The 25263-nt window shown below is 46.7% G+C and overlaps 1 protein-coding gene across 1 annotated transcript in view; it reads right to left on the bottom strand.

Moving 5' to 3' along the window:
- elovl5 (ELOVL fatty acid elongase 5) overlaps nucleotides 1-25263 on the bottom strand; it is a 108128-nt gene that overhangs the window by 14779 nt on the left and 68086 nt on the right. The window contains exons 3-4 of the mRNA XM_078398920.1: nucleotides 6823-7010; nucleotides 4790-4867 (exon numbers count right to left, since the gene is read on the bottom strand). Coding sequence (XP_078255046.1) covers nucleotides 4790-4867; nucleotides 6823-7010 — 266 coding nt within the window. The remainder of the gene's footprint in view (nucleotides 1-4789; nucleotides 4868-6822; nucleotides 7011-25263) is intronic.

A 25263-nucleotide genomic window follows, 5' to 3' on the forward strand; every position in this document is an offset into this window, starting at 1 on the left:
GCCACTGACCATGTGTTAAGGTGAGAGGGGCAGAGTACATGTGCAGCGCAGGATTTTTACATCGAGAGTGGTAAGCCCCTGCTAGTTTACTTTAATTTCCTTTACTTTATTCTAACTTAGCTTAGTTTAATTTTAGTTTAGTTTAGTTTAGTTTAGTTTAGTTTAGTTTAGTTTAGTTCATTGGCTTCAGTAAGAATTGTAAACTGCCCCTAGTGTGTAGGATAATGCTAGTGCACGGGATGATCGCTGGTCAGTGCGGACTTAGTGGGCCGAAGGTCCTGTTTCCACACTGTATCTCTAAAGTCTAAAGCTAGGCTCCTCTTTGGCATCTTGACCTTTCTTAGCTTAAAACTTGATGCCAATATCAAAGAATGGTGGTACAAGTAAAAGCAACATTTAAGCAGCCTGTAGACTAGGTGCTGAGCACTGCATCGACATTTACATGCATCTATAACTTCTGACACCCGTACTAATCACGAATCTATCTTTTGCATTAAAAATATCCATTGATGGCCTCCACAGTCTTCTGTGGCAATGAATTTGCTAGGTTAGATAACTACAACCCTCTTCCCTTTATTACCCCCCCACCACCCCTGTAAACCCCCCCCCCCCTTCCTCTAGCTTCACAATTTGCAATTCTTCAATCTTTTTGTCTCGCCTGCGTCATCTGTATCCACCTATTACTTCCCAGGCTTTGTGAAGTGATGGATCATCTCATCACTTCACAAAGTGTCTGCATGGCGTTTGTATGTTCTCCCTGTAACCTGCACGAGTTTTCGCTGGAATTCCAGGCTCTCACAATTTTAAATGAAAATCATGATGACTTTTCAGTATGTTATTTTCACACACTGATACGCCTCTATGTGAAAGAGCAAATTTGGTCTCTACCCAGAATAACCTAATTCTCCAAATTGAATTATCTGTCTGTTCAGATTAGCGTTGGATTACCCTTTATTTTATTCACTGCATAAATGATATTCTGAATCAAAAGAGATCACCATTAAATATGCTTAATATTCTTAATGGACAGTTTTAGTAACATTAACCTGTTGAATTTAATTAGGTTAAGAAGTAAATCAAAGAAATGTGACAAATGCAGAATATAAGTTCCACCAAGCCCTTCCTTGATTTTGACTTCCAAATAAAGAGAGAAATATCTTTTAAACAGATCAAGTCCTAGACCAGAGTCAGCGTATCATGAGGCCATCTGGTGCCTGATGCACAGAATTCTATGTGATAACATCTAGTTTAGAGATACAGTGCGGAAACCGGCTCTCCGGCCCACCAACTCCACACCAACCAAAGATCAGTCTTATCCTACACCAGCGTCATAGAGTCATAGAGTGATACAGTGTGGAAACAGGCCCTTCGGCCCAACTTGCCCACACCGGCCAACAATGTCCCAGCTACACTAGTCCCACTTGCCCACACCGGCCAACAATGTCCCAGCTACACTAGTCCCACTTGCCCACACCGGCCAACAATGTCCCAGCTACACTAGTCCCACTTGCCCACACCGGCCAACAATGTCCCAGCTACACTAGTCCCACTTGCCCACACCGGCCAACAATGTCCCAGCTACACTAGTCCCACTTGCCCACACCGGCCAACAATGTCCCAGCTACACTAGTCCCACTTGCCCACACCGGCCAACAATGTCCCAGCTACACTAGTCCCACTTGCCCACACCGGCCAACAATGTCCCAGCTACACTAGTCCCACTTGCCCACACCGGCCAACAATGTCCCAGCTACACTAGTCCCACTTGCCCACACCGGCCAACAATGTCCCAGCTACACTAGTCCCACTTGCCCACACCGGCCAACAATGTCCCAGCTACACTAGTCCCACTTGCCCACACCGGCCAACAATGTCCCAGCTACACTAGTCCCACTTGCCCACACCGGCCAACAATGTCCCAGCTACACTAGTCCCACTTGCCCACACCGGCCAACAATGTCCCAGCTACACTAGTCCCACTTGCCCACACCGGCCAACAATGTCCCAGCTACACTAGTCCCACTTGCCCACACCGGCCAACAATGTCCCAGCTACACTAGTCCCACTTGCCTGCACTTGGTCCATATCCCTGTGCCTGTCTAACTGTTTCTTAAACAATGGGATAGTCCCAGCCTCAACTACCTCTTCTGGCAGCATGCTCCATACACCCACCACCCTTTGTGTGAAAGAGTTATTCCTCGGATTCCTGTTAAATCTTTTCCCCTTCACCTTGAACCTATGTCCTCTGGTTCTTGATTTCCCTACTCTGGGCAAGAGACTCTGTGCATCTACCCGATCTATTCCTCCCATGATTTTGTACACCTCTATAAGATCACCCCTCATCCTCCTGCGCTCCATGGAGTAGAGACCCAGCCTACTCAAACTCTCCCTATAGCTCACACCCTCTAGTCCTGGCAACATCCTCGTAAATCTTTTCTAAACCCTTTCAAGCTTGACAATATGTTTCCTATAACATGGTGCCTCGAACTGAACACAATATTCTCAATGCGGTCTCACCAACGTCTTATACAACTGCAACATTTCCACTGAGTGGCGCCAGTAATGGCTGCTTCGCCAATTGTCTCTCCCTTCCTTCTTTGTTGTTTTATAGTCTGTGTTAAATGTATGTTTTTAGTGTTCTTTAGCTTGTTTTATGTGTGGGGTGGGATTGGGGGAACTTTTTTAAAAATCTCTTACCTCGACGGAGATGCGATTTTTTCCCGTATCGTATCTCCGTCCGCACTGTGGCCTAACATCGTGGAGCTGGCGGCCTCTGCTGGAGACCGACTTCAGGAGCTCCAACCGTGGGAGCCTGCAGGAAAACATCATGGAGCTCGAGATCCCTTTGCCAGGGATCGACCTCGGAGCTCCAACCGCGGGTGCCTGCGGACTTTAACATCGTGGAGCTCGCGGTCCCTGGTGGGAGACTGACTTCAGGAGCTCCAAGCCACAGGAGCTTCGACTACCTCGACCGCCTCGACGCGAGGGCTTTGATCGCCCCGACATGAGGGCTTCGATCGCCCCGACGCGGGGGCTTCGATCACCCCAATGCGGGGGCTTTGATCGCCCCGACTGCAGATGGTTCGACTGCCCCGACCGCGGGAGAATAAAGGGGGAAGGAGATTAGACTTTATTGCCTTCCATCACAGTGAGGAATGTGGGAAATCCGCTGTGGTGGATGTTTATGTCAACTTTTATGTAGTTGTGTATCTTGTTGCTTTTTTTAGTATGGCTGTATGGTAATTGGTACACGTGACAATAAAAGACCTTTGAAACCTTTGAACATGACCTCCCAACTTCTATACTCAGTACTCTGACTGAAGTGCCAAAAGCCTTTTTGACCACTTTATTCACCTGTGACTCGACCTTCAAGGAACCATGCACCTGTACTCCTAGATCCCTCTGCTCTGCAACGCTACCCAGAGGCCTGCCATTTACTGTGTAGGTCCTGCCCCTGTTCGACGTCCCAAAATGCAACACCTCACACTTCTCTGTATAAAATTCCATCAACCATTCTTCAGCCCACCTGGCCAATCGATCCAGATCCTGCTGCAATCTTTCACAACTATCTTCACTATCTGCAAAACCACCCACTTTTGTATCATCAGCAAACTTGCTAATCTTGCCCTGTATGTTCTCATCCAGATCATTGATGCAGATGGCAAACAGTAACGGGCCCAGCACCGAACCCTGCGGCACACCACTAGTCACAGGCCTCCAGTCCATGCAACCTTCCACCATCACCCTCTGCTTCCTTCCATTCAGCTATCTCCCCTTGGAACCCATGCGATCTAACCTTCCAGAGCAGCCTACAACGCGGAACCTTGTCAAATGCCTGACTGAAATCCATGTACACAACATCTACAGCTCTGCCCTCATCAACCTTTTTGGTCACGTCTTCGAAAAAATCAATCATATTTGTGAGACACGACCTTCCACATACAAAACCATGCTGACTATCCCTAATCAGCCCTTGCCCATCCAAATGCCTGTATAACCTATCCCTCAGAAGACTCTCTAGTAATTTTCGAACTACAGATGTTAAGCTCACTGGCCTATAGTCCCCAGCATTTTCCCTGCAGCCCTTCTTGAATAGAGGCACAACATTTGCCGCCCTTCAGTCTTCCGGCACCTCTCCTGTATTTAAGGATAGTTCGTAAATTTCATCAGGGCTCCCGCAATTTCCTCTCTAGTTTCTCGCAATGTCCTCGATTTATCAGTTACAGGAACAGAATTAGGCCATTCAGCCCACCAAGTCTACTCCACCATTCAATCATGGCTGATCTATCTTTCCCTCTCAACCCCATTCTCCTGCCTGCTCCCATGACCCCTGACACCCTTACTAATCAGGAATCTGTCAATTTCTGCCTTAAAAATATCCATTGATTGCTTCCATAGGCTTCTGTGCCAATGAATTCCACAGATTCATTGACCCGGACAAAACCCACTTGGTCACAGGGAGAACGTACAAACTCCGCACAAACAGCACCCGTAGTGAGGATCGAACCCGGGCCTCTGGCGCTGTAAGGCAGCAACTCTACCGCTGCGTCACCGTGCCGCACGAGTTTGTCTAGTTATATTACTGTACAACAGCAGGGGAATAAACACAAATATGCTTGGCTTCTTCCTTACAAACAATATTCAGAGAAGTTGTTTAAGATCATAAAGAGTAATTAAAAAGAAGCACCAGAAATGGCAGCAATCTTCGTATCAGCCTGTGGACCTACTGTGATGAGGTCACCATTCCTGAGATCGATTCCACTCACACAGAGCACAGATGTAAGTTTACCTTAAGGTCAGCATCACCAGCATTATGGGTGTCCTGACAGAAAATACTGTACCCACCGTCCCAAACACCTCGCACCAGCTGAGGGGACAAACAGACAGAGTTTGTGGTCACTGAAAGTTTAGCTCAAAGAATAACAAAGCTTTTCTTTAGTGTTTACAGATGCAGGATCTTCGGCCCACCGAGACCACGATCACCCATTCACTCTAGTTCTCTGTTATCCCACTTTTGCATCCGCTCCCTACACACTGGGGGCAATTTACAGAGGACCGATTAATCTTACAAACTTGCATGTCTTTGGAGTGTGATAGGGCAATAGACAATAGGTGCAGAAACCAGAGCACCCAGAGGAAGCCAACAAGATCACAGGGAGAACATGCAAACTCCGAAACAGACAGCACCCGTAGTCAGGATCGAACCCGGATCTCTTGTCTGGTCTTGGTGATAATGCACCAACCGCCGCTGTTAGGCTATAAACGTGCAGACCCTCATGCATGCAGTTGCAGATTTAAAATTTAGTGTGTGCAAGCAACTGTATAAAAGATGGGCAATGTTGGATGGAGCCAATGAGTGGGTTTCTTTGTGGACTGCAGTAAGCCTGGATATTATACCGCGTCTTTAGAGGGTGTCCCATTTGAGTTCATGAAGCATTTCTGTGACACTACTGGTCTTTCTATAGTCACCGGTTACAAACCTGACAGCTCTTCTCTGGACCTTCTCAAGGTTGTTAATGTGGGTCGCATGGTAGGAATCCCAAATGGCACTACAGTATTCCAGTCTTGGACGTACTAGCGTTTTGTAACCAATGTCCTTTGTGGATTTTGTACAGTTCCAGAAATTTCGTCACAGGAGACCAAGGATTTTGTTTGAGCTTGAGATAGCTGGAAATGCTGGAAACACTTGTCAGTGCCCCAGGCAGCCTCCGTGGAAAGAGAAGTGGAATTAACATTTCAGGTCAAAGACCTTTGCCTATTTAATAATATTAACTCTGCTTCTCTTTCCCGACATGTGGTCTGAACAGCATCTTCTGTTTTTACTTCAGAATTTCAGCATCAGCATTTTTTTAAGTTTAGTAATTTGTATTGCTGTTTGTAAAATGACTAATATATCTAAATATGCAATAACAAATATGCAATAACATTCAATGCTCTTCAGAGTGACTCATTGCATAAGCTTCAAGACACTACCCTGAGGCATGACACGCACTGTATAAACACAAGGGTTTTTTTATACACGTGGGACCAACTTTCCCTGCACAGTGGTGCAGCAGTAGAGCTGCTGCCAGACAGCGCTTCGATCCTGACTACGGGTGCTGTATGAACGGAGTTTGTACGTTCTCCCCGTAACCTGCGAGGGTTTTCTCCGAGATCTTTAGTTTTCTCCCACACTCCAAAGAAGTACAGGTTTGTAGGTTAATTGGCTTGGTAAATGTAACATTGTCCCTAGTGGGTGTAGGATAGTGTCAATATGCGGGAATCGCTGGGCGGCGCGGACCCGGTGGGCCGAAGGGCCTGTTTTTGCACTGCATCTCTAAACTAAAATAAACGGAAAAAAATGTCTCTTGGTATTCCTCTCTAAACTAAGTTTCAATCATCTAGAAGCCACATAATGATGGCCAGGTGTAAATATTAAATAGGCAGCACAGTGACCCTGCATGTGGAGTTGCTGCCTCACAGCACCAGAGACTCCCATCCGATCCTGATCTCAGGTGCTGTCTGTGTGGAGTTCCAACATTCTCCCACCCTGTGACTGCAAGGGCTTTCTCTGGGTGTCCGGTTTCCTCCCACATCACAAAGACGCACGGGTTTGTAGATTAATTAGCCCTCTGTAAATTGCCCCGAGTGTGTAGGGAGTGGATTTGTGAACAGGCGATCAATGGTCGGCGTGGTCTCAGTGGGCCGAAGGGCCTGTTTCCACGATGTATCTCTAAACTTCAACTGCACTAAATCGTGACAAGAAACTTCTCGGCGATACATTCAGTGGGGAAAGAAATAGAATCAATCATCAACACGGTCCAAAACGTTCCAACTTCTTACCTCACAGAACATGTATAAAGACAGGAGAGTTAATCCGATGTTATAGAACACGAGGATTCCCCTGGAGGTTAAGGGTGGCTTGTTCTGCATGTACTTGGGTCCGACCCAAACCACAAAGAGGTACAGGAGGCTGAGTAGAAATGTAGGGGGGTAGGTATCGAGCAGAAAAAAGCCCTCAACTCTGGGATCTGCAACAAGAGAAAAACAAAAGTGAGAACAGCTCTTAACACTTAAAGCAGAGTTTTCTGTAAATTCATTTTGTACTATTCTGTCAATTCACTTTGAGAGATTTGGTTTGATGGTAGCACCTTATAGACAATATACAATAGACAATAGGTGCAGGAGAAGGCCATTCGGCCCTTCGAGCCAGCACCGCCATTCAATGTGATCATGGCTGATCATTCTCAATCAGTACCCCGTTCCTGCCTTCTCCCCATACCCCCTGACTCCGCTATCCTTAAGAGCTCTATCTAGCTCTCTCTTGAATGCATTCAGAGAATTGGCCTCCACTGCCTTCTGAGGCAGAGAATTCCACAGATTCACAACTCTCTGACTGAAAACGTTTTTCCTCATCTACGTTCTAAATGGCCTACCCCTTATTCTTAAACTGTGGCCCCTGGTTCTGGACTCCCCCAGCATTGGGAACATGTTTCCTGCCTCTAACGTGTCCAACCCCTTAATAATCTTATACGTTTTGATAAGATCCCCTCTCATCCTAAATTCCAGTGTATACAAGCCTAGTCGCTCCAGTCTTTCAACATATGACAGTCCCGCCATTCCGGGAATTAACCTAGTAAACCTACGCTGCACGCCCTCAATAGCAAGAATATCCTTCCTCAAATTTGGAGACCAAAACTGCACACAGTACTCCAGGTGCGGTCTCGCTAGGGCCCTGTACAACTGCAGAAGGACCTCTTAGCTCCAATACTCAACTCCTCTTGTTATGAAGGCCAACATTCCATTGGCTTTCTTCACTGCCTGCTGTACCTGCATGCTTCCTTTCAGTGACTGATGCACTAGGATACTTAAATCTCGTTGTACGTCCCCTTTTCCTAACCTGACACCATTCAGATAATAATCTGCCTTCCTATTCTTACCACCAAAGTGGATAACCTCACACTTATCCACATTAAACTGCATCTGCCATGCATCCGCCCACTCACACAACCTGTGCAAGTCACCCTGCAACCTTGCACTGAAAAAGCTATTTCAAGCCGTTAGGAATTGAATGCTGTTTGCTGCACATATTTCAAAATGTACAAAAACACAATGAATTCAACAGGCGCATTCTAGGCATAGAGTTCAAACTTTTAGTTGCCTTTGAAACATCGCACGATGCAGTATACAGGCCTGATGCATCCGGACATATGGAAATAAGTTGCAATGCATTCAAGAATTGTGAGACCATGCGGAAAATATACAAATCGAGTAAATAAAGGGTTCAAAATAAACGCTGATTGCATCAGAATACGGTACATAATGAACAAAAGCATCTTGAATGAAATAACATTTCTGAAATTGCTTTTTGCATTATGTTCTTGATGGACTTAAAAATTGTCATTATCTAAGCTACACACTGAATAAGCTTTAATTCCCCGGCATTACGCAAACAGTCATGGTTGAATGCACTTCAAAGCACAGCTAGGCAACAGGTTATTCATGGACTACACAGAGGGCTCAAGAGGAAGGTTTGGGTTTGAGGGGGAGGGGGAGGGGGAGAGGGAGAGGGAGAGGGGGAAGGGGAGGGGGAGAGGGGGAGGGGGAGGGGGAGAGGGGGAGGGGGAGGGGGAAGTAAGGGGAGAGGAGAGAGAGAAAGAAAAAAGAGAAAAGAGAGTGGAGAAAGAGAGAGAAAGAGGAGAGGGAGAGAGAGTGGGGGGTGAGAAAGACAGGGAGGGAGAGAGGGGTGAGAGAGAGGGGAGAGGAGGAGAGAGGGAAGGTGGGGAGAGGAGAAAAGGAGAGAGAAAGAAAGAGAGGGGGAAGAGAGATGGGAGAGGAGGGAGGTGGGGAGAGGAGAAAAGGAAAGAGAGAGGGGGGGAGAGAGAGGGGGAGAGGGGAGGGAAGAGAGAGAGAGAGAGAGGGGGGTTGAGGGGGGTATGGAGAGAGAGAGTGGGGGGGAGAAGGAGGGAGAGGGGGAGAGTGAGGACAGAGAGAAAGAGAGAGGGGGAGAGATAGAACTCAATTTCAAACAGACACGAAAGCCAAGAAATCTAAAGAGTGATCAAAGTGTTTCGGAGAAAAACTAATTCACCAAAAGATTTAAAAGTGAACCCCATACTTCAGGTAAAACCATCCACACTGGGCATATTCTGCCTTCTTTTAGTTACGAGGAACTTCTTGTAGGCCCCATTCCATATTTGTGATGAAAGGGGTAGTTTCAATTGTTATTAAGTTCATTGAGCTGCCACCACACAGCGCCAGTGACATTGGGTTCGATCCTGAGCGTGGGTGCTATCTGTGTGGAGTTTGTATGTTCTCCCTGTGACCGCTTGTGTTTCCTCCGGGTGCTCCGGTTTCCCCCCGGTGCTCTGGTTTCCTCCCACATCCCAAAGACATGCGGGTTTGGATGTTAATTGGCCCCCTTAAAGTTTCCCCGAGTGTGTAGGGATTGGATGAGAAAGTTGGATAGCATTGAACTAGTGTGAACAAGTGATGGATGGTTGGCATGGACTTGATGGGCCAAAGGGCCTGTTTCCATTTCCAATGATTCAAAGTACTCACCGAATACGGAAAACAACAGAATGGACACTCTCTTTGCATGGACAGCCTCAGACCAGTCCAAATCAGTGAAATTGGCCAGCAATTTGCATCTTTGACTGGGTGTTACAATGCTTAAATGATTGGGCTGTGATTGAGATTTTCACACTTTCTTTGCCTGGTAGCAAACTATCACACTAAGTTTGCCATAAAAAGTACCAAATGAAGCAGAATAAAGATAAGGAGGATGTAAAATGCAAAACAAAAATAAATTATTTGCAAGACTAACTGTCTCTTTTCAGCTTATCCTCCACCTCTTTGAATCCTTATTTGTGGCCAAGTTGACTACTACCCATATGTTTAGTTTAGTTCAGAGGTACAGCATGGAAACAGGCCCTTTGGCCCACGCCCACCATCAATCATCTGTTCACACTAGTTCTATGTGATCCCACTTTCACATCCACTCCCGACACACGTTAGTGACAACAGGGGGGCAATTATCCTCCAAACCCGCACGTCTTTGGGATGTGAGAGGAAACTGGAGCACCCAGAGGAAACACATGCATTCCCAGGAAGAGCGTGCAAACTCCACACAGACAGTTCCTGTTCTCCTACCTTTCCTCTTTATTTCATTTTATTTTATTACGCCATAATGTTCCATTTTTTTCACCAATTACAACAACAACAGAAGCAACACGGTGGCTCAACGGTAGAGTTGCTGCCTTACAGTGCTTGCAGCACCAGAGACCCGGCCGGGTTGGATCGTGACTACAGGCGCTGTCTGCACGAAGTTTGTATGTTCTCCCTGTAACCATGTGGGTTCTCCCCGAGATCTTCTGTTTCGTCCCACACTCCAAACACGTACAGGTTGTAGGTTAATTGGCTTGGTATAAGTGTGAGACCACTAGGTCCTGTTAACCAACTGGCCACAAAGGCCCGTTGCAGCTGTCGCCTCCATTCCGGTCAGCTCATGAAGAGTTGTCCCTCTCCCCGTACGGCCCTTGTTACCCGCAGCCGATCTCGAGGGCGTGGAAGGTAAGGAACCACTGTTTCTTCTTATCGACCCTCTGTCCAGCATCCACCACCGCCTCCTCCGTGGCTTCCCACCCCGGGCGGGTTCCCAGTTCCGCGGTGAGCGAGCCAGGCCTGCCATCGGAATACAGACGCGGCTCTCCGGGATGCTACACGCTAACCTCAGACTGCTCTTGCACACCATTAGTGCATAATTGTTTTGTTTCATATGTTTAAGAGGGCGGCACGGTGGCGCAGCGGTAGAGTTGCTGCCTTACAGCAAATGCAGCGCCGGAGACTCAGGTTCGATCCTGACTACGGGCGCCGTCTGTACGGAGTTTGTACGTTCTCCCCGTGACCTGCGTGGGTTTTCTCCGAGATCTTCGGTTTCCTCCCACACTCCAAAGACGTACAGGCAGGTTAATTGGCTGGGCAAAATGATAATAAATAAATTGTCCCTAGTGTATGTAGGATAGTGTTGATGTGCGGGGATCGCTGGGCGGCGCGGACCCGGTGGGCCGATGGGCCTGTTTCCGCGCTGTATCTCTAAATCTAAAACTCTAAACCTCCATATTCAGGGACAGTTTCCTCCCAGCTGTTATCAGACAACTGAACCATCCCACCAACACCCAGAGAGTGGTCCTGAGCAACTATCCATCTCATCAGAGACCCTCGGACTATCTTTAATCGGACTTTCTCTTGCACTAAACGTTATTCCCCTTATCATGTATCTGTTCACGGCAAAAGGCTCGATTGTAATCATGTATTGGCTTTCCCGCTGACTGGTTAGCATGCAACAAAAGCTTTTCACTTTACCTCGGTACACGTGACAATAAATTAATCTTAAGTTCATAAGTTCGTAGGTTGAAGAAGCAGATTTAGGCCATTCAGCCCATCAAGTCTACTCTACCATTCAATCATGGCTGATCTATCTTTCGTTCTCAACTACATTCTCCTGCCTTTTCCCTGTAATCCCTGACACCCGTACTAATCAAGTACCTGTCAATCTCTGCTCTAAAAATATCCATTATCTTGGCCTCCACAGCCGTCTGTGGCAATGAATTCCACAGATTCACCTCCCTCTGACTAAAGAAATTCCTCCTCATCTCCTTTCTAGAGGTACATCCTTTTTTATGCTATGGCCCCTGATCCTAGACTTTCCCAGTGGTGGAAATGTCCTCCCCACATTCACGCTATCCAGGCCTTTCACTTTTCGGTAAGTTTCATTGAGGTCCCCCCTCATCCTTCTAAGTTCCAGCGAGTACAGGCCCAGTGCCGTCAAATGCTCATCGTATGTTAACCCAATCAATCCTGGTAAACCTCCTCTGAACCCTCCCCAGAGACAGCACATTCTTCCTCAGATACGGTGCCCAAAACTGCTCACAGTACTCTAAATACGGTGTGACCAGTGCCTTATGGAGCCTCAGCATTACATCCCTGTTTTTATATTCGAGTCCTCTTGAAATAAATGCTGGTATTGCATTTGCCTTCTTTAGTACCGATTCGACTTTTGTGAATCTTGCAACAGCGCTCTCAAGTCCCCTCCTTAAACTAATCTAAACTTGCAGTTTGTGTATGTTGGCCTTAGCGTATGTTGCTTGCATTTGAATGCTCCACCTGTGCATGACCTGCTGCCTTGCAAGCTCACAGGCACTGGTGAAATCACCATGGAGACTGTGTTATCTTATCATACCAATGAGTGGAGGTTGAATTTAGGAAGTCTATTTATTTGTTCTTCAAGCTTTCTGTGTGCTGATGTCTGCAAACACATCCCTTGCGAAGGGCAATCAACATTACAGTTAACACTTTACAGTTTAGTTAATTGTCACGTGTACCGAGGTACAGTGAAAAGCGTGTCGCGTGCTAACCAGTCAGCGCAAAGACAATACATGATTAAAATCGAGCAACTTACAGTGTCTTCTTACCTGATAAGTTTAGTGAATAACGTTTAGTGCAAGGTAAAGCCAGGCATCTGCCAAAGAGCAGAAACAATGATACAGCTTCACCACTGATTTCCCAGCACCCTTGGTTCCAGAGCCTTTCTGGATTGCCCGTTTTGCCGGGCCAACAGAGGTCACTGTCTCCGAGAGGAGTCCAACGGTACAGGAAGGGTCCACCTGGGCTGCCAAGGAGCCGAGATACCGGCTGCAATGTCGGCCATGGAAGTCGGCTATGGGAAAGGTTCTGCTAGCTCCGGCCAGGCCGGAGTTCCAGAGCCCCGGCTGCAGGGGGCAAATTCGACCCGCAGATCAGCCGAGGAAGTCCCGATGAGATCGAGATCGGCTGCCTCACCCAGCCTAGGCGCCACATTTTCCGGGGGGGGGGGGGGGGGTGGGAAGGGGAAGGGGATGATAAACCACCCCCTCAAAGCACCAGGGCTCTTTCCCACTCAGAGGACTCGTTCAAAGGGGCTTGCAGGTGGTTACAGGAACCAGGAATTTATCCTCCTGAAGATTACAAGGACTGCTGAGACTATAGAGTGGATTAAGGATACTTACTCCTTCCAACACAAGGTAGTTATCCTGTCTGGATGGAGTCATTGAGTCGTACAGCATGGAAACAGGCCCATCGGCCCAACTTGCCCACACCGACCAACATGACCCATCTACACTAGTCCCAGCTGCCTGCACTTGGCCCATAATTCTCTCAACCTGTCCTATCCTTGTACCTGTCTAAATGTTTCTTACCTTTAGCAGTAGTCCCTGCCTCAACTGTCTCCTCCAGCAGCTCGTTCCATTAAATTTTTCCCCCATAACCTTAAACTTATGTCCTCTGGTTCTCGATTCCCCTACTCTGGGCAAGAGACTCTGTGCATTTACCCTATCTATTCCTTTCATGATTTTATAGACCACTATAAGACCACCCCTCATCCTCCTGCGCTCCAAGGAATAAAGTCCTAGCCTGCTCCACCTCTCCCTATTGCTCAGGCCCTCGAGTCCTGGCAACATCCTCTACTAAACTCAGCACTGTCTTTGTCCTTACTGTTGTCCAACAGCCAAGCAGCAATTCCAGAGGGATGTTGAGATCTACTGGACCTTTGAGATAGAGATGGACAAATACTTGAAAGATCAGGTTATTGAGGCCTGTAGTCAACTAGAGAAGTTGTGGTCTGGGGCAGATCAGCCATGATCATATAGAATGGTGGGTTAGGTTTGAGGGGCCGAGTGGCCCATTCCTTCTCCTATTGTCTTGTGTTCTTATGTGAACAACATGTCATTTTCAAAGTAGGAGGAAACCAGAACACCCAGAGGAAACGTACAGAGTTACAGGAAGATCAGTGCAAACTCCACATGGGCAACCCCCGAGGTCAGGATCAAACCTGTGGATCATGAGAGGAATAGGTCGGGTAGAGATCATGAGAGGAGTAGATCAGGTAGACGCACAGAGTCTCTTGCCCAGAGTTGGGGAATCGAGAACCAGAGGAAATAGGTTTAAGATGAGGGGGGATAAAATTATTAGGAATTTGAATTATAATTTTTTCGCACAGAGGGTATGAAACATGCTGCCAGAGGAGGTAGTTGAGGCGGGGACTATGTGGATGTTTAAGGAACATTTAGACGCTTATGTGGATAGGATAGGTTTAGAGAGATATCTCTCTAAACCTATCCTATCCATGTACGCAGTTAGGTGGGACTAATGTAGATGGGACATGTTGGTGGGTGTGGGCAAGTTGGGCCAAAGAGCCTGTTTCTACACAGAATTACTCTATAACTATGACTTTGTCCCGTGTTCCCCAGGTAGCGGATGCAGTGTTTCCATGCTCCAGTGCTCTGCCCCTTCACGTTCTGTGTAACACGGTGCTTTCCACATACCCGTGCATTCAAGAGTTGCACGCCAGAGTCGAGGTGTCACCGAACAGTCCACATCGCCTTGTTTTGCTTTGTCACGTTAGCTCAAACACTGTGAACGTGCAGAGTACAAGGGCCCACCCTACAATCACACACCCTGCTGTCACATAGAATAAGGCCTACTTTCTTCACATTGCATCTCACAGTTGCAACGTATTGGGGCGTCACCCATCAGAAATCTTTCTTGATTTCACAAAATTTTACTCAGAATGTTGTTCTTCAGGAACATATTTCTGTGATCTCCAGGTTCAGGAACAGTTTCTTCCCAACCATGATTAGACTGTTTACTTTAGAGATACAGCGTGGACGCAGACCCTTGGGCTCACCGAGTCCACGCCGACCAATGATCACCCCATACACTAACACTATCCTATAATCGAAGGACAATTTACAATCTTTACCAAAGCCAATTAACCTACAAACCTGTACGTTTTGGAGTCTGGGATGAAACCGGAGCACCCGGAGAAAACCCACATGGTCACAGGGAGAACGTATAAACTCCGTACAGATGGTACTCTGTACGGGCTGCACGGTGGCACAGCGGTTGAGTTGCTGCCATACAGCGCTTGTAGCGCCAGAGACCCGTGTTCAAACCCGACTACGGGCGCTGTCTGTACGGAGTTTGTACGTTCTCCCCTTGACTGCAAGGGTTTTCTCCGAGATTTTGGTTTCCTCCCACACTCGAAAGACGTACAGGTATGTAGGTTGGCTTGGTGTATGTGTAAATTGCCCCTAGTGTGTGTAGGATAGTGTTAATGTGCGTGGATCGCTGTTCGGTGCAGACTCGGTGGGCTGAAGGGCCTGTTTCCGCGCTGTATCTCTAAAACTAAAACGAAAGTATTCGTAGTCAGGAAAGAAAAGCCAGAAGCTTTTGACTCTCTCCTCAGTCATCGTGCAGGTGACAGTTTCATTAATCCTCACCTTTCCCCTCCTGAAGCTGAAAAATAAACTCCCTCGTGTTACTAACGTTAAGAGCAAGATTGTTCTGGCACCATTCAATTAGATAATCATTCTTCTCCATACCAGTTCTTTCAAAAGGATCTGACGAGTTGATCAGTGCTTGTGGAAACCTGAACTGAAATTCACTTTAACCAAATTGAAAGGTTCCCCGTCCTTTGGCAAAAAAACAATGCTAGAGGAACTAGCGAGAAACAAAGAGGAACTGGCTTAGGGGGGCCGCTGAGAACAAAGTGGGACCATTGGGAACTACATTGAACACTTTGTAACTTTGTCAGCGCCTTATACTTAATTTAGTTTAGTTTAGAGATCCAACACGGAAACAGGCCCTTTGGCCCACCGAAGCCGACCAGCAATCCCTGCACACTAACACTATCCTACACACACTAGGGATAATTTACAAATTTACCAAGCCAATTAACCTACAAACCTGTACGTCTTTGGAGTGTGGGAGGAAACTGGAGAAAACCAATGCAAACCAAACCAAACTGGAGAAAACGAGGAGAACGTACAAACTCTGTACAGACAGTACCCGTAGTCAGGATCGAACCCGGGTCTCTGGCGCTGTGAGGCAGCAACTCTACCGCTGCACCATGTGGCGACTCTTTGCTTACTTTGTGTAAAACAAATGTCACATGTGATAATAAAGTTTTGTTCATTCATTCATGGAGGTGAAGGAATGATTGACATTTCCCCCTTCCCTGTCCCATGCACCATAGAAGGAGAGGTAAGTTATTTATATCATGGGCGAGGTTGTTCTCAGTTTGTAGTGTAGCTTGGGTGCTCTCTGCTTCTCATCAATGCTTGGCCAAAGAGTCACATTCAGCTGTAGTAGACTCGTCAATCACACCCACGAATTTACACGCACTGTGGGCAGAACTCAATCCGTGCGCTTACAGGACCCGCGTAAACCTGTGGCCCTGGGTACATCAAGAAGGAAGACTTTATTCTTAAACCACTTGCCTTACTTGCAAATTGCCATAGGTTATTTTCAGCAACTTCCTGCAAAACCAGATTTTTCGTGGCATGGACCCCAGTTCATATGTGATCGGAGCAGAATTAGGCCATTCGGTTCATCGAGTCTACTCCGCCATTCAATTATGGCTGATCTATCTTTCCCTCTCAACCCCATTCTCCTGCCTTCCACCCATAACCCCTGACACCTGCACCAACTTCTGCCTTAAAAATATCCAATGATTTCCACGCTCCCTTCCCACCTCACGCTGTCTCGGCAACGCCAGCAGCATAATCAAGGATGAGTCTCGCTCGCCCCAGTCACTCCCTATTCTTCCCTCTCCCACCAGGCCAGAGGCATAGAAGTGTTAAAACACACACCACCAGATTCAGGAACAGTTTCTTCCCAGCTGTTTTCAGGGAACTGAAGTTCCACAAACAACGAGAGAGCGGTCCTGAGCTACAATCACCTCATTGGGGACACTCAGACTATCTTTAATCAGACTGTACTGGACTCTAACTTTAGCCCTTGTGAGGGACTTTAACAATTGCTAGAATATTCACAGCCGCTGCTTAACCCATGGAGTATTTCCAGCACTTTCCGTTTTCGTTTCAGATTCCCTGCACTTAGAATCTTATTTGCTTCATGTTAATCAAATGCCTTTTGGAGGTCTGTGTAAATAAGCACCTCAGAGGTAAACTTGCAAACTATTTTATTTGTACATCATGAGATAGAGTCAGAAACCGGTAAAGGGAAAGATTTAATAGAAACCTGAGGGGTGACTTTTTCACGCAAAAGTTGGTGGGTGTATGGAACAATCTGCTGAAGGAGGTAGTTGAGGCAGATACGATCGCAACGTTTAAGAAACCTTTACAAAGGCCTGGAAAGAAAGTATGTGGAGAGGATGTTTCCACTAGCGGGAGAGTCTAGGACTAGAGGCCATTGCCTCAGAATAATCTACCTTTAGAATGGAGATGAGGAGGAATTTCTTCAGTCAGAGGTTGGTGAATCTGTGGAATTCATGGCCATTGATGGCTGTGGAGGCCAAGTCAATGGATATTTTTAAGGTGGAGATTGACAGATTCTTGATTCGTACGGGTGTCTGATTAAAGATAGTTTGAGGGTCCCTAATACAGGTTATGGGGTGAAGGCAGGAGAATGGGGTTGAGAGGGAACGATAGATCAGCCATGATTGAATGGCAGAGTAGACGATGGGCTGAATGGCCTAATTCTGCTCCTAGAACTTATGAAACAAGTAAATGGAGAGGACAGGTTGAGAGGGATATGGCCCAAATGCAGCAGATGGGACTAGAGTACAGGGAGCATGATGGCCAGTGTGGGCATGTTGGGCCAAAGGGCCTGTTTCCACGCTGTAAGAATCCAGGACTCCATGACTCTATGCTTGAGCAATATTACAGCAGATAAATTATTTATTTCAAATTGGTCATGATGAAAGAATGGCAAGCTGGCTTTTAAAAGCATGCATTAGATGAAGAATCTTCACCAATGCCAATCATTGACTTTGTCAAAGCCTCACCAGTTCCCTCTGACGAAATGTACTAATTGATACACCACAGTCTTTGCCTAATTTCAACTAACTCCTGCATTCCCTTTCCCCCCTCCCCCTCTGTCTCCTCCACTCCCCCACCCTAGCTATCCCACCAGTTCCACTGTTTGCATTCCTGTATCTCTTTGTTATCATATTTTCCCCAGCTCACAATGGTCCAATATGGACTCCACCCTTCCCGAGGTCATCTGTTGCCGGCCCCGATTTATGCTAGCCTTCTCTATCATTCAACCTAAAGAAGGGTTCTGACCCGAAACATCACCTATTCCTTTTCCCCACAGATGCTGCCTGGTCCACTGAGTTACTCCAGCTTTTTGTATCTATCTTCAGCCTAGAGGCTGGGTTAGAGATAAAAACACCCACACACATTGTCGTCTGTGCAGATCATGCCTCTTCTTGAAGTATTTTCCATTGAGGTCCCGCTCAATGGGAAATTGCACCATGCACTACCTGACACAATTCACACCAATGCAGGCATCATTTTCCCTGCCGCATTTCATGCGTGAGGATTTCATCACTGTGAACAGCCTGCATTCTGATTCATAGTCATACAGTCTTACTGCGTGAAAACAGGCCCTTCGGCCCATCTTGCCTACACCAACCACCATGTCCCATCTACAATAGTCCCACCTGCCTGTGATTGGCCCATATACCTCTAAACCTATCCCATCCATGTACCTGTCTAAATGATTCATGAACGTTGCGACAGTACCAGCCTCAACTACCTCGTTCCAAACACCCACCACCCTTTGTGTAGAATAGTTAGCCCTCAGGTTCCCATGAAATCTCCCCCCCACCCCCCACCTTAAAACTATATCCTCTGGTTCTCAATTCCTCTGGACAAAAAGATTCAGAGAGAGAAACTGAAGATAAAGGTTGTGAGCAAAGACCTTTGCTACTTACCTCACAGAAAGATAGCAGCCACACTTTGATTAAAGAACTCCTGGTAGGACATTTCCGTTTGCCAAGTAGGTCTGGAATTGCCTGTCGTGTCGACATTCATCCCGAGGAACTGCATAACGCAAGGCCCAATGCTGTACAGACTGTCCCCAGGGGCTCACTCTAAGATAAACATCAACTACTACGAGAAGCAGAAACAAGGAATGGCAGATGCCAGTTTACACAAAACGACACCGTGTCGGTTGATGCTTCACACTTCATTGCTTCACTAAGATGTTGAGGTGATGAATGTCACGGGGAAACTATCTGAGTTTAGTTTAGAGATACGGCACGGATACAGGCCCTTCGGCCCAGCAAGTTTGCGCCGACCAGTGATCCCTGCACACTAACACTATCCTACACAATTTACAATTTTTACCGAAGCCAATTAACTTTTCTTCAAGAGTTGGAGAACTCCTGCAAAGTAGTGAGTAGTGTAGGAAGGAACTGCAGACGCTGGTTTAAACCGAAGACAGACACGAAAAGCTGGAGCATCTCAGCAGGACAGGCAGCATCTCTGGAGAAAATGAATAGGTGACATTACGGGCCAAGAACCTTCTTCAGACTGAGAGATAGAGGAGAGGGAAACGAGAGATATCCTTTTGCTAGAAGATTGGTTAAACGTCACTTTGTTCTGCCTGACACTTGTTGGTCTTCCAGGGTGAGGAGACACCCTCCAGCGAACAGCCGCCATGTGCAGGGATATGTATGGGACGGGAGATGAAATGAAGCTCGGTGAGGCCACCACAAGGGTTCAGTGGGGGAGGACCATGGTCTACGGTCCTTCCGCTACCAGACATCAAAGGTTTGGGGCCTGTGTAACAACCTCTCAAACACTTGATCACGGCATTGTTTAAGAAGGAAGCACGGTTCAATGGTTCGATGGTGCTTTATTGTCACATGTACGAAGTGCAAACGCACAATTACATTTATTTCCTCACAAACAGTCCAGTAGAGTATCACCATCCTGCCCCAGATTAGCAAGTGTACAGACATAGTCTACTGAGACCGCGGGAAGAGGCGCCACGTTTTAGCACCGGTCCACGTTCCAGTTGATATTAGCATTGTTTAGTTTGGTTTGGTTTAGCGATAGTGTGGAAACAAACCCTTCGGGCCACCGAGTCCGCACCAACCAGCGACCCCCGCACACTTACACTATGCTACCCACACTAGGGACAATTTACATGTACACCAAGCCAATTAACCTGCTAACCTGTACGTCTTTGGAGTGTGGGAGGAAAATAGAGATCCCAGAGAAAGCCCACGCAGGTCACAGGAAGAACGTACAAACTGTGTGCGTGAGATCATCCGTACCATCCGTACAAAGTAACTGGATATAGTGGATGTGGGGAGGATGTTTCCACCAGTAAGAGAGTCTAGCTAGGATCAGAGACCATAGCCTCAGAATAAAAGGACGTACGTTTAGAAAGAAGATGAGGAGGAATTTCTATAGTCAAGAGGCTGGTGAATCTGTGGAATTCATTACCGCAGATGACTGTGGATGCCGTCAATAGATATTTTTACGGTAGAGATTGACAGATTCTTGATTGGTGCGGGTGTCAAGGGTTATGGGGAGAAGGCAGGAGAATGGGGTTGAGAGGAAAAGATAGATTATCCATGTTTGAATGGCAGAGTAGACTCAATGGACCAAATGGCCTAATTCTGCTCTTATGACTTACGTAACAGTGCCCACCATCTGAAGAAGAGTCCAACACAAAAGGTCACTTGTCCACTCCCCCCACAGATGTTGTGTGACCCGCTGAGTTCTCCAGCACTTTGTGCTTTCCTCAAGATTCCAGCATCTGCAGTTCCTTGTGCTCCCCCTCCCTGATCTTGTTGTATCGGACTTTATGGTGGAGTTTGACAGCTTCTTGATCAGTACGGACGTCAAAGGTTACAGGGCGAAGGCAGGAGATTGGGGTTGAGAAGGGAAGATAGATCAGCACTGATTGAATGGCAGAGCAGACTTGCTGGGCCGAATGGCCTAATTCTGCACCGATGACTTATTTACTGTGTGCTCTTCTTATTTCTGCATAACTTACCTCAAGTTTACTCCAAGGATACAAATAGTCCCAATTCCCTTTCCTGTTGTTTTTTTTGCACTGAATAAACACAAGGTGCTGACTGCGAGGGATTGGAAGTCCGATGTTCCTACGTTCATGTTCTAGGAGCAGAATTCGGCCATTCCGCCCATCACGTCTATTCCGCTATTTTCAATCGTGGCTGATCTATCTTTCTCTCTCAACCTCATTCTCCTGCCTTCTCCCCATAACCCCTGACACCCGTACTAATCAAGAATCTGTCAATCTCTGCCTTAAAAATATCCATTGACTTGGCCTCCACAGCCATCTGTGCCAATGAATTCCACAGATTCACCTCCCTCTGACTAAAGAAGTTCCTCCTCATCTCCTTTCTAAAGGTACTTCCTTTTATTCTGAGGCTGTGACCTCTAGTCCTAGACTCTCCCACTACTGGAAACATCCTCTCTGCATCCACTCTATCCAGGCCTTTCACTATTCGGTAAGTTTCAATGAGGTTCCCCCTCATCCTTCTAACCTCCAGCGAGTACAGGCCCAGTGCTGTCAATCACTCATCATTCGTTAACCCAGTCATCCCTGGGATCATTCTTCTGGACCCTCTGCAACACCAGCACATCCTTCCTCAGATATGGAGCCCAACAGGGACAACATCCTAGGCACTGCACTTTGCAACTTTGTACTTGGCCTTGACCCACAAAGCCTTGCATTGTTTTCCAGGTACATAACAGACCACTAGCTGAGCACAAACAGATAGAGGTTGTTTATTTCCAGTGTATAGCACTTGCTGTTGACTGTACAGAGCACAGGGGAACCAAGGGCTCCTGGTAGAGCATGACAAGTCAAGTCAAGTCAAGTCAAGTTTATTTGTCACATACATATACAAGATGTGCAGTGAAATGAATGTGGCAACGCCTGCGGATTGTGCAAAAACTACAAAACAGAATAGAAAAAACAATTTTAACACAAAAAATAAATTAATACAGTAAATTAAATTAGTTCCTGGTGATATGAGAGTTAACAGTCCTGATGGCCCGTGGGAAGAAACTCCATCTCATCCTCTCTGTTTTCACAGCGTGACAGCGGAGGCGTTTGCCTGACCGTAGCAGCTGGAACAGTCCGTTGCTGGGGTAGTAGGGGTCCCCCATAATGTTGCTGGCTCTAGATCTGCACCTCCTGATGTATAGATCCTGCAGGGGGGCAACACCAAACGCCGCCAACACAACACAAAGGGCACAACACCAAACGCCACCAGCTACTAGCACAGTCATGTTAGCATCCAGAGACACTGTGGGCTTGGCTCAGTGTGCAGAAGACCGTCACCGGTATAACAAGGACACAGAGTGCTGGAGTAACTCAGCGGGTCAGGCAGCATCCCTGGAGAACATGGATCCGTGAAGTTTCGAATCAGGACCCTTCTTCAGACTGATTGTAATGGTGGGGGTGTGGGATGGGGGAGGCGGGGATAAAGCTGGAAGAAAGGAGGAAGGAGGCAGGACTGCAGAATCTTCTCAAGGTATGGCGGGTCAGAACCCTTCAGAATGGCATGAGTGGGTTAACATATATGATGAGCGTTTGTCAGCACTGGGCCTGCACTTGCTGGAGTTTAAAAGAATGAGCGGGGACACATACAGAATAGTGAAAGGCTTGGATAAAGTGGGTGTGGGGAGGATGTTTCCAATCGTGGGAGAGTCTAGCACTAGAGGTCATTGCCTCAGAATTAAAGGACATTCTTTTACGAAGATGAGGAGAAATTTCTTTAGTCTGAGAGTGGTGAATCTGTGGAATTCTTTGCCACGGTGGGCTGTGGAGGCCATCGATGGATATTTTTAAGGCCTAGATAGATAGATTTTTGATTAGTACAGGTGTCAGAAGTTAGGGGGAGAAGGCAGGAGAATGGGGTTAGGAGGGAGAGACAGACCAGCCATGATTGAACGACAGAGTAGACTTGATGGGCCGAATAGCCTAATTCTACTCCTATCACTTATGACCTTGTGACCTTATGCAGGAGGTGAGGCAGTCTGAAGAAGGGTCCTGACCCAATCCCTGACCCGTTGAGTTACACCAGCATCTTGTGTCTTTCCTTGTCTCAGACATTCTTCGGTGATTCCTGCTTGTACAATAACCCCCCCACCCCTACCCACCCCCTTTATTCTCCACAGCGAATGATAGGTGGATACAGGTGAGAGGGTGTGGGTGGGGGGTGGGGGGGGGGGGTAATAGGCAGATGGTTGGACAAAGGACAGAGATGAGAAGACCACCATCTGAAAGGACCTACACAGTGAATGGTGGGGCTCTGGGGAGTGTTGTAGACCAGAGGGACCTAGGGGTGTGGGTACATAGATCCTTGAAGGTGACGTCACAGGTAGATACGGTGGTCAAAAAGATATTTGGCACATTGGCTGTCATCAGTCAGAGCATTGGTTATAGAAGTTGGGAGGTTATGTCGTACATCTATAAGACGTTGGTGAGCCCCATTTAGAGTATTGAGTAAGAGGAAAGATGTTGTCAAGCTGGAAAGGGTACAGATCAGATTTTAAAGGATGTTGCCAGGATTCAAGGGTCTGAGCTATAGGGAGAGGTTGAGAAGGGTGGGACTCTATTCCTTGGAGTGCAGGAGGATATGGGGTTATCTTATAGAGGTGTATCAAATCATGAGAGGAATTAATCGGGTATACGCACAATCTCTTGCCCAAAGTAGGGAAATCGTGAATCAGAGGACATATGTTTAAGGTGAAGGGGTAAACATCTAATAGGAATCCGAGGGGTAACTTTTACACACAAAGGGTGGTGGGTATATGCAACAAACTGCCAGAGGGGGTACTTGAGGCAGGTACTATCGAAACGTTTAAGAAACATTTAGACATGTACATGGATAGGATAGGTTTAGAGGGATATGGGCCAAACGCAGGCAGGTGGGACTATAGGTGGGACATGTTGGTCGGTGTGGGCAAGTTGGGCCGAAGGACCTGTTCCCACACTGTATGACTCTATGACGAAAAGTGTGAAGGGGTCCAAATTGTGAAGCCAGAGGAAGGAATATAGGTGGAAGGGGGAGCAAGGGGGAGGAGAGAAAAGGGTGCGAGTCCAGGTGGGGGGGAGGGCAAAAGAGTGGGAATACAAAAGGGAGAAGGGAGGGGGTGATTAACCTCAGCAATGAGTCTGAATGAACAGAGATAATAAATAAGCAGCTTTAATTAAAGACTAACAGGGGCAAAGAGAAGTGTAGGAAGGAACTGCAGGTGCTGGTTTACACCGAAGATAGACACAAAATGCTGGAGTAACTCAGCGGGTCAGGCAGCATCTCTGGAGAGAAGGAATGGGTGACCTTTCGGGTCAAGACCCTTTTTCAGTCTGAAGAAGGGTCTTGACCCGAAAGGTCACCCATTACTCCAGCATTTTGTGTCTGTCTTAGGGGCAAAGAGAATTTAAATCTCATTCCATCTCCATTCTGGATTCTTGCAGAAATACCCATGGACGGGGGAGTACGAGACAGGGCAACCCTCCTGTAAACCAAAATGTAACACTAGAGCAATGTTCCCATAAACGGAGATATTGGTATAAAGGAGGCAGTGTTTATGTGACAGAGGATTATTGTTACGTTACCATTTTCCTTTCGAGAAACTATTTTCCAATAGGGAAAATTGCTCTTGAAACTCTTAAGACTACTGTTTTGCAAAACCCTGCACAATAAAATCTTTCATTTTCCCCCCAAAGTTCTTCCATTTTATTACAAGAAAGCCCTTGGTATAATGTGTTTTGTCAAGATTAAGACACAGATAACTTCGAGGTCATTTGTTCTTGTGGGATATATATATACTGTTCTTATTCAACTCTTAAATCTGTGTGTTCAGCCAATTTACACAGCTGTAACACTCTGGTAACTAAACACAAATGTTTCTTTCTTTACATTTGCTCTGCAGTTTATATCCCCTTTTCAGCTTGTTCAGCAAATGCCTTCCAAACGAAACATTTGTAAAGAAAAACATACCCAAAGAATAAGCATTTTACAGAAAATGCCTACTCAATGAAAATATAATATTACAGGATTGCATCAATCCGATAAAAATCACAGTATCAGCACATATGATACTAAAATATGAACCAAAATATCTGGGTTCATAAATCACATTGTTGATCCTGAGGGGGAATAGTTTTTAAAAAAAGCAAGACACTTGGACAGGAAAGGTTTAGAGGGATATGGATCAAATGCAGGCAAATGGGGCTGGCGTAGATGGGACATCTTGGTCGGTACGGACGAGTTGGGCCGAAGGGCCATTTTCTGCACTGTCTGACTCTATGACTTGCATGCACATACTTATGTATGGTGAGATTGCTAGACAAGATTTTTAAGATTTTACAGAAAGATTTTAAATTCTGAAGAAGGGTCCTGATCTGAAACATCACCTATCCATTTTCTCCAAAGAGACTGCC

Source organism: Rhinoraja longicauda, chromosome 5 (assembly GCF_053455715.1).
Source record: "Rhinoraja longicauda isolate Sanriku21f chromosome 5, sRhiLon1.1, whole genome shotgun sequence".
NCBI lineage: Eukaryota > Metazoa > Chordata > Chondrichthyes > Rajiformes > Arhynchobatidae > Rhinoraja > Rhinoraja longicauda.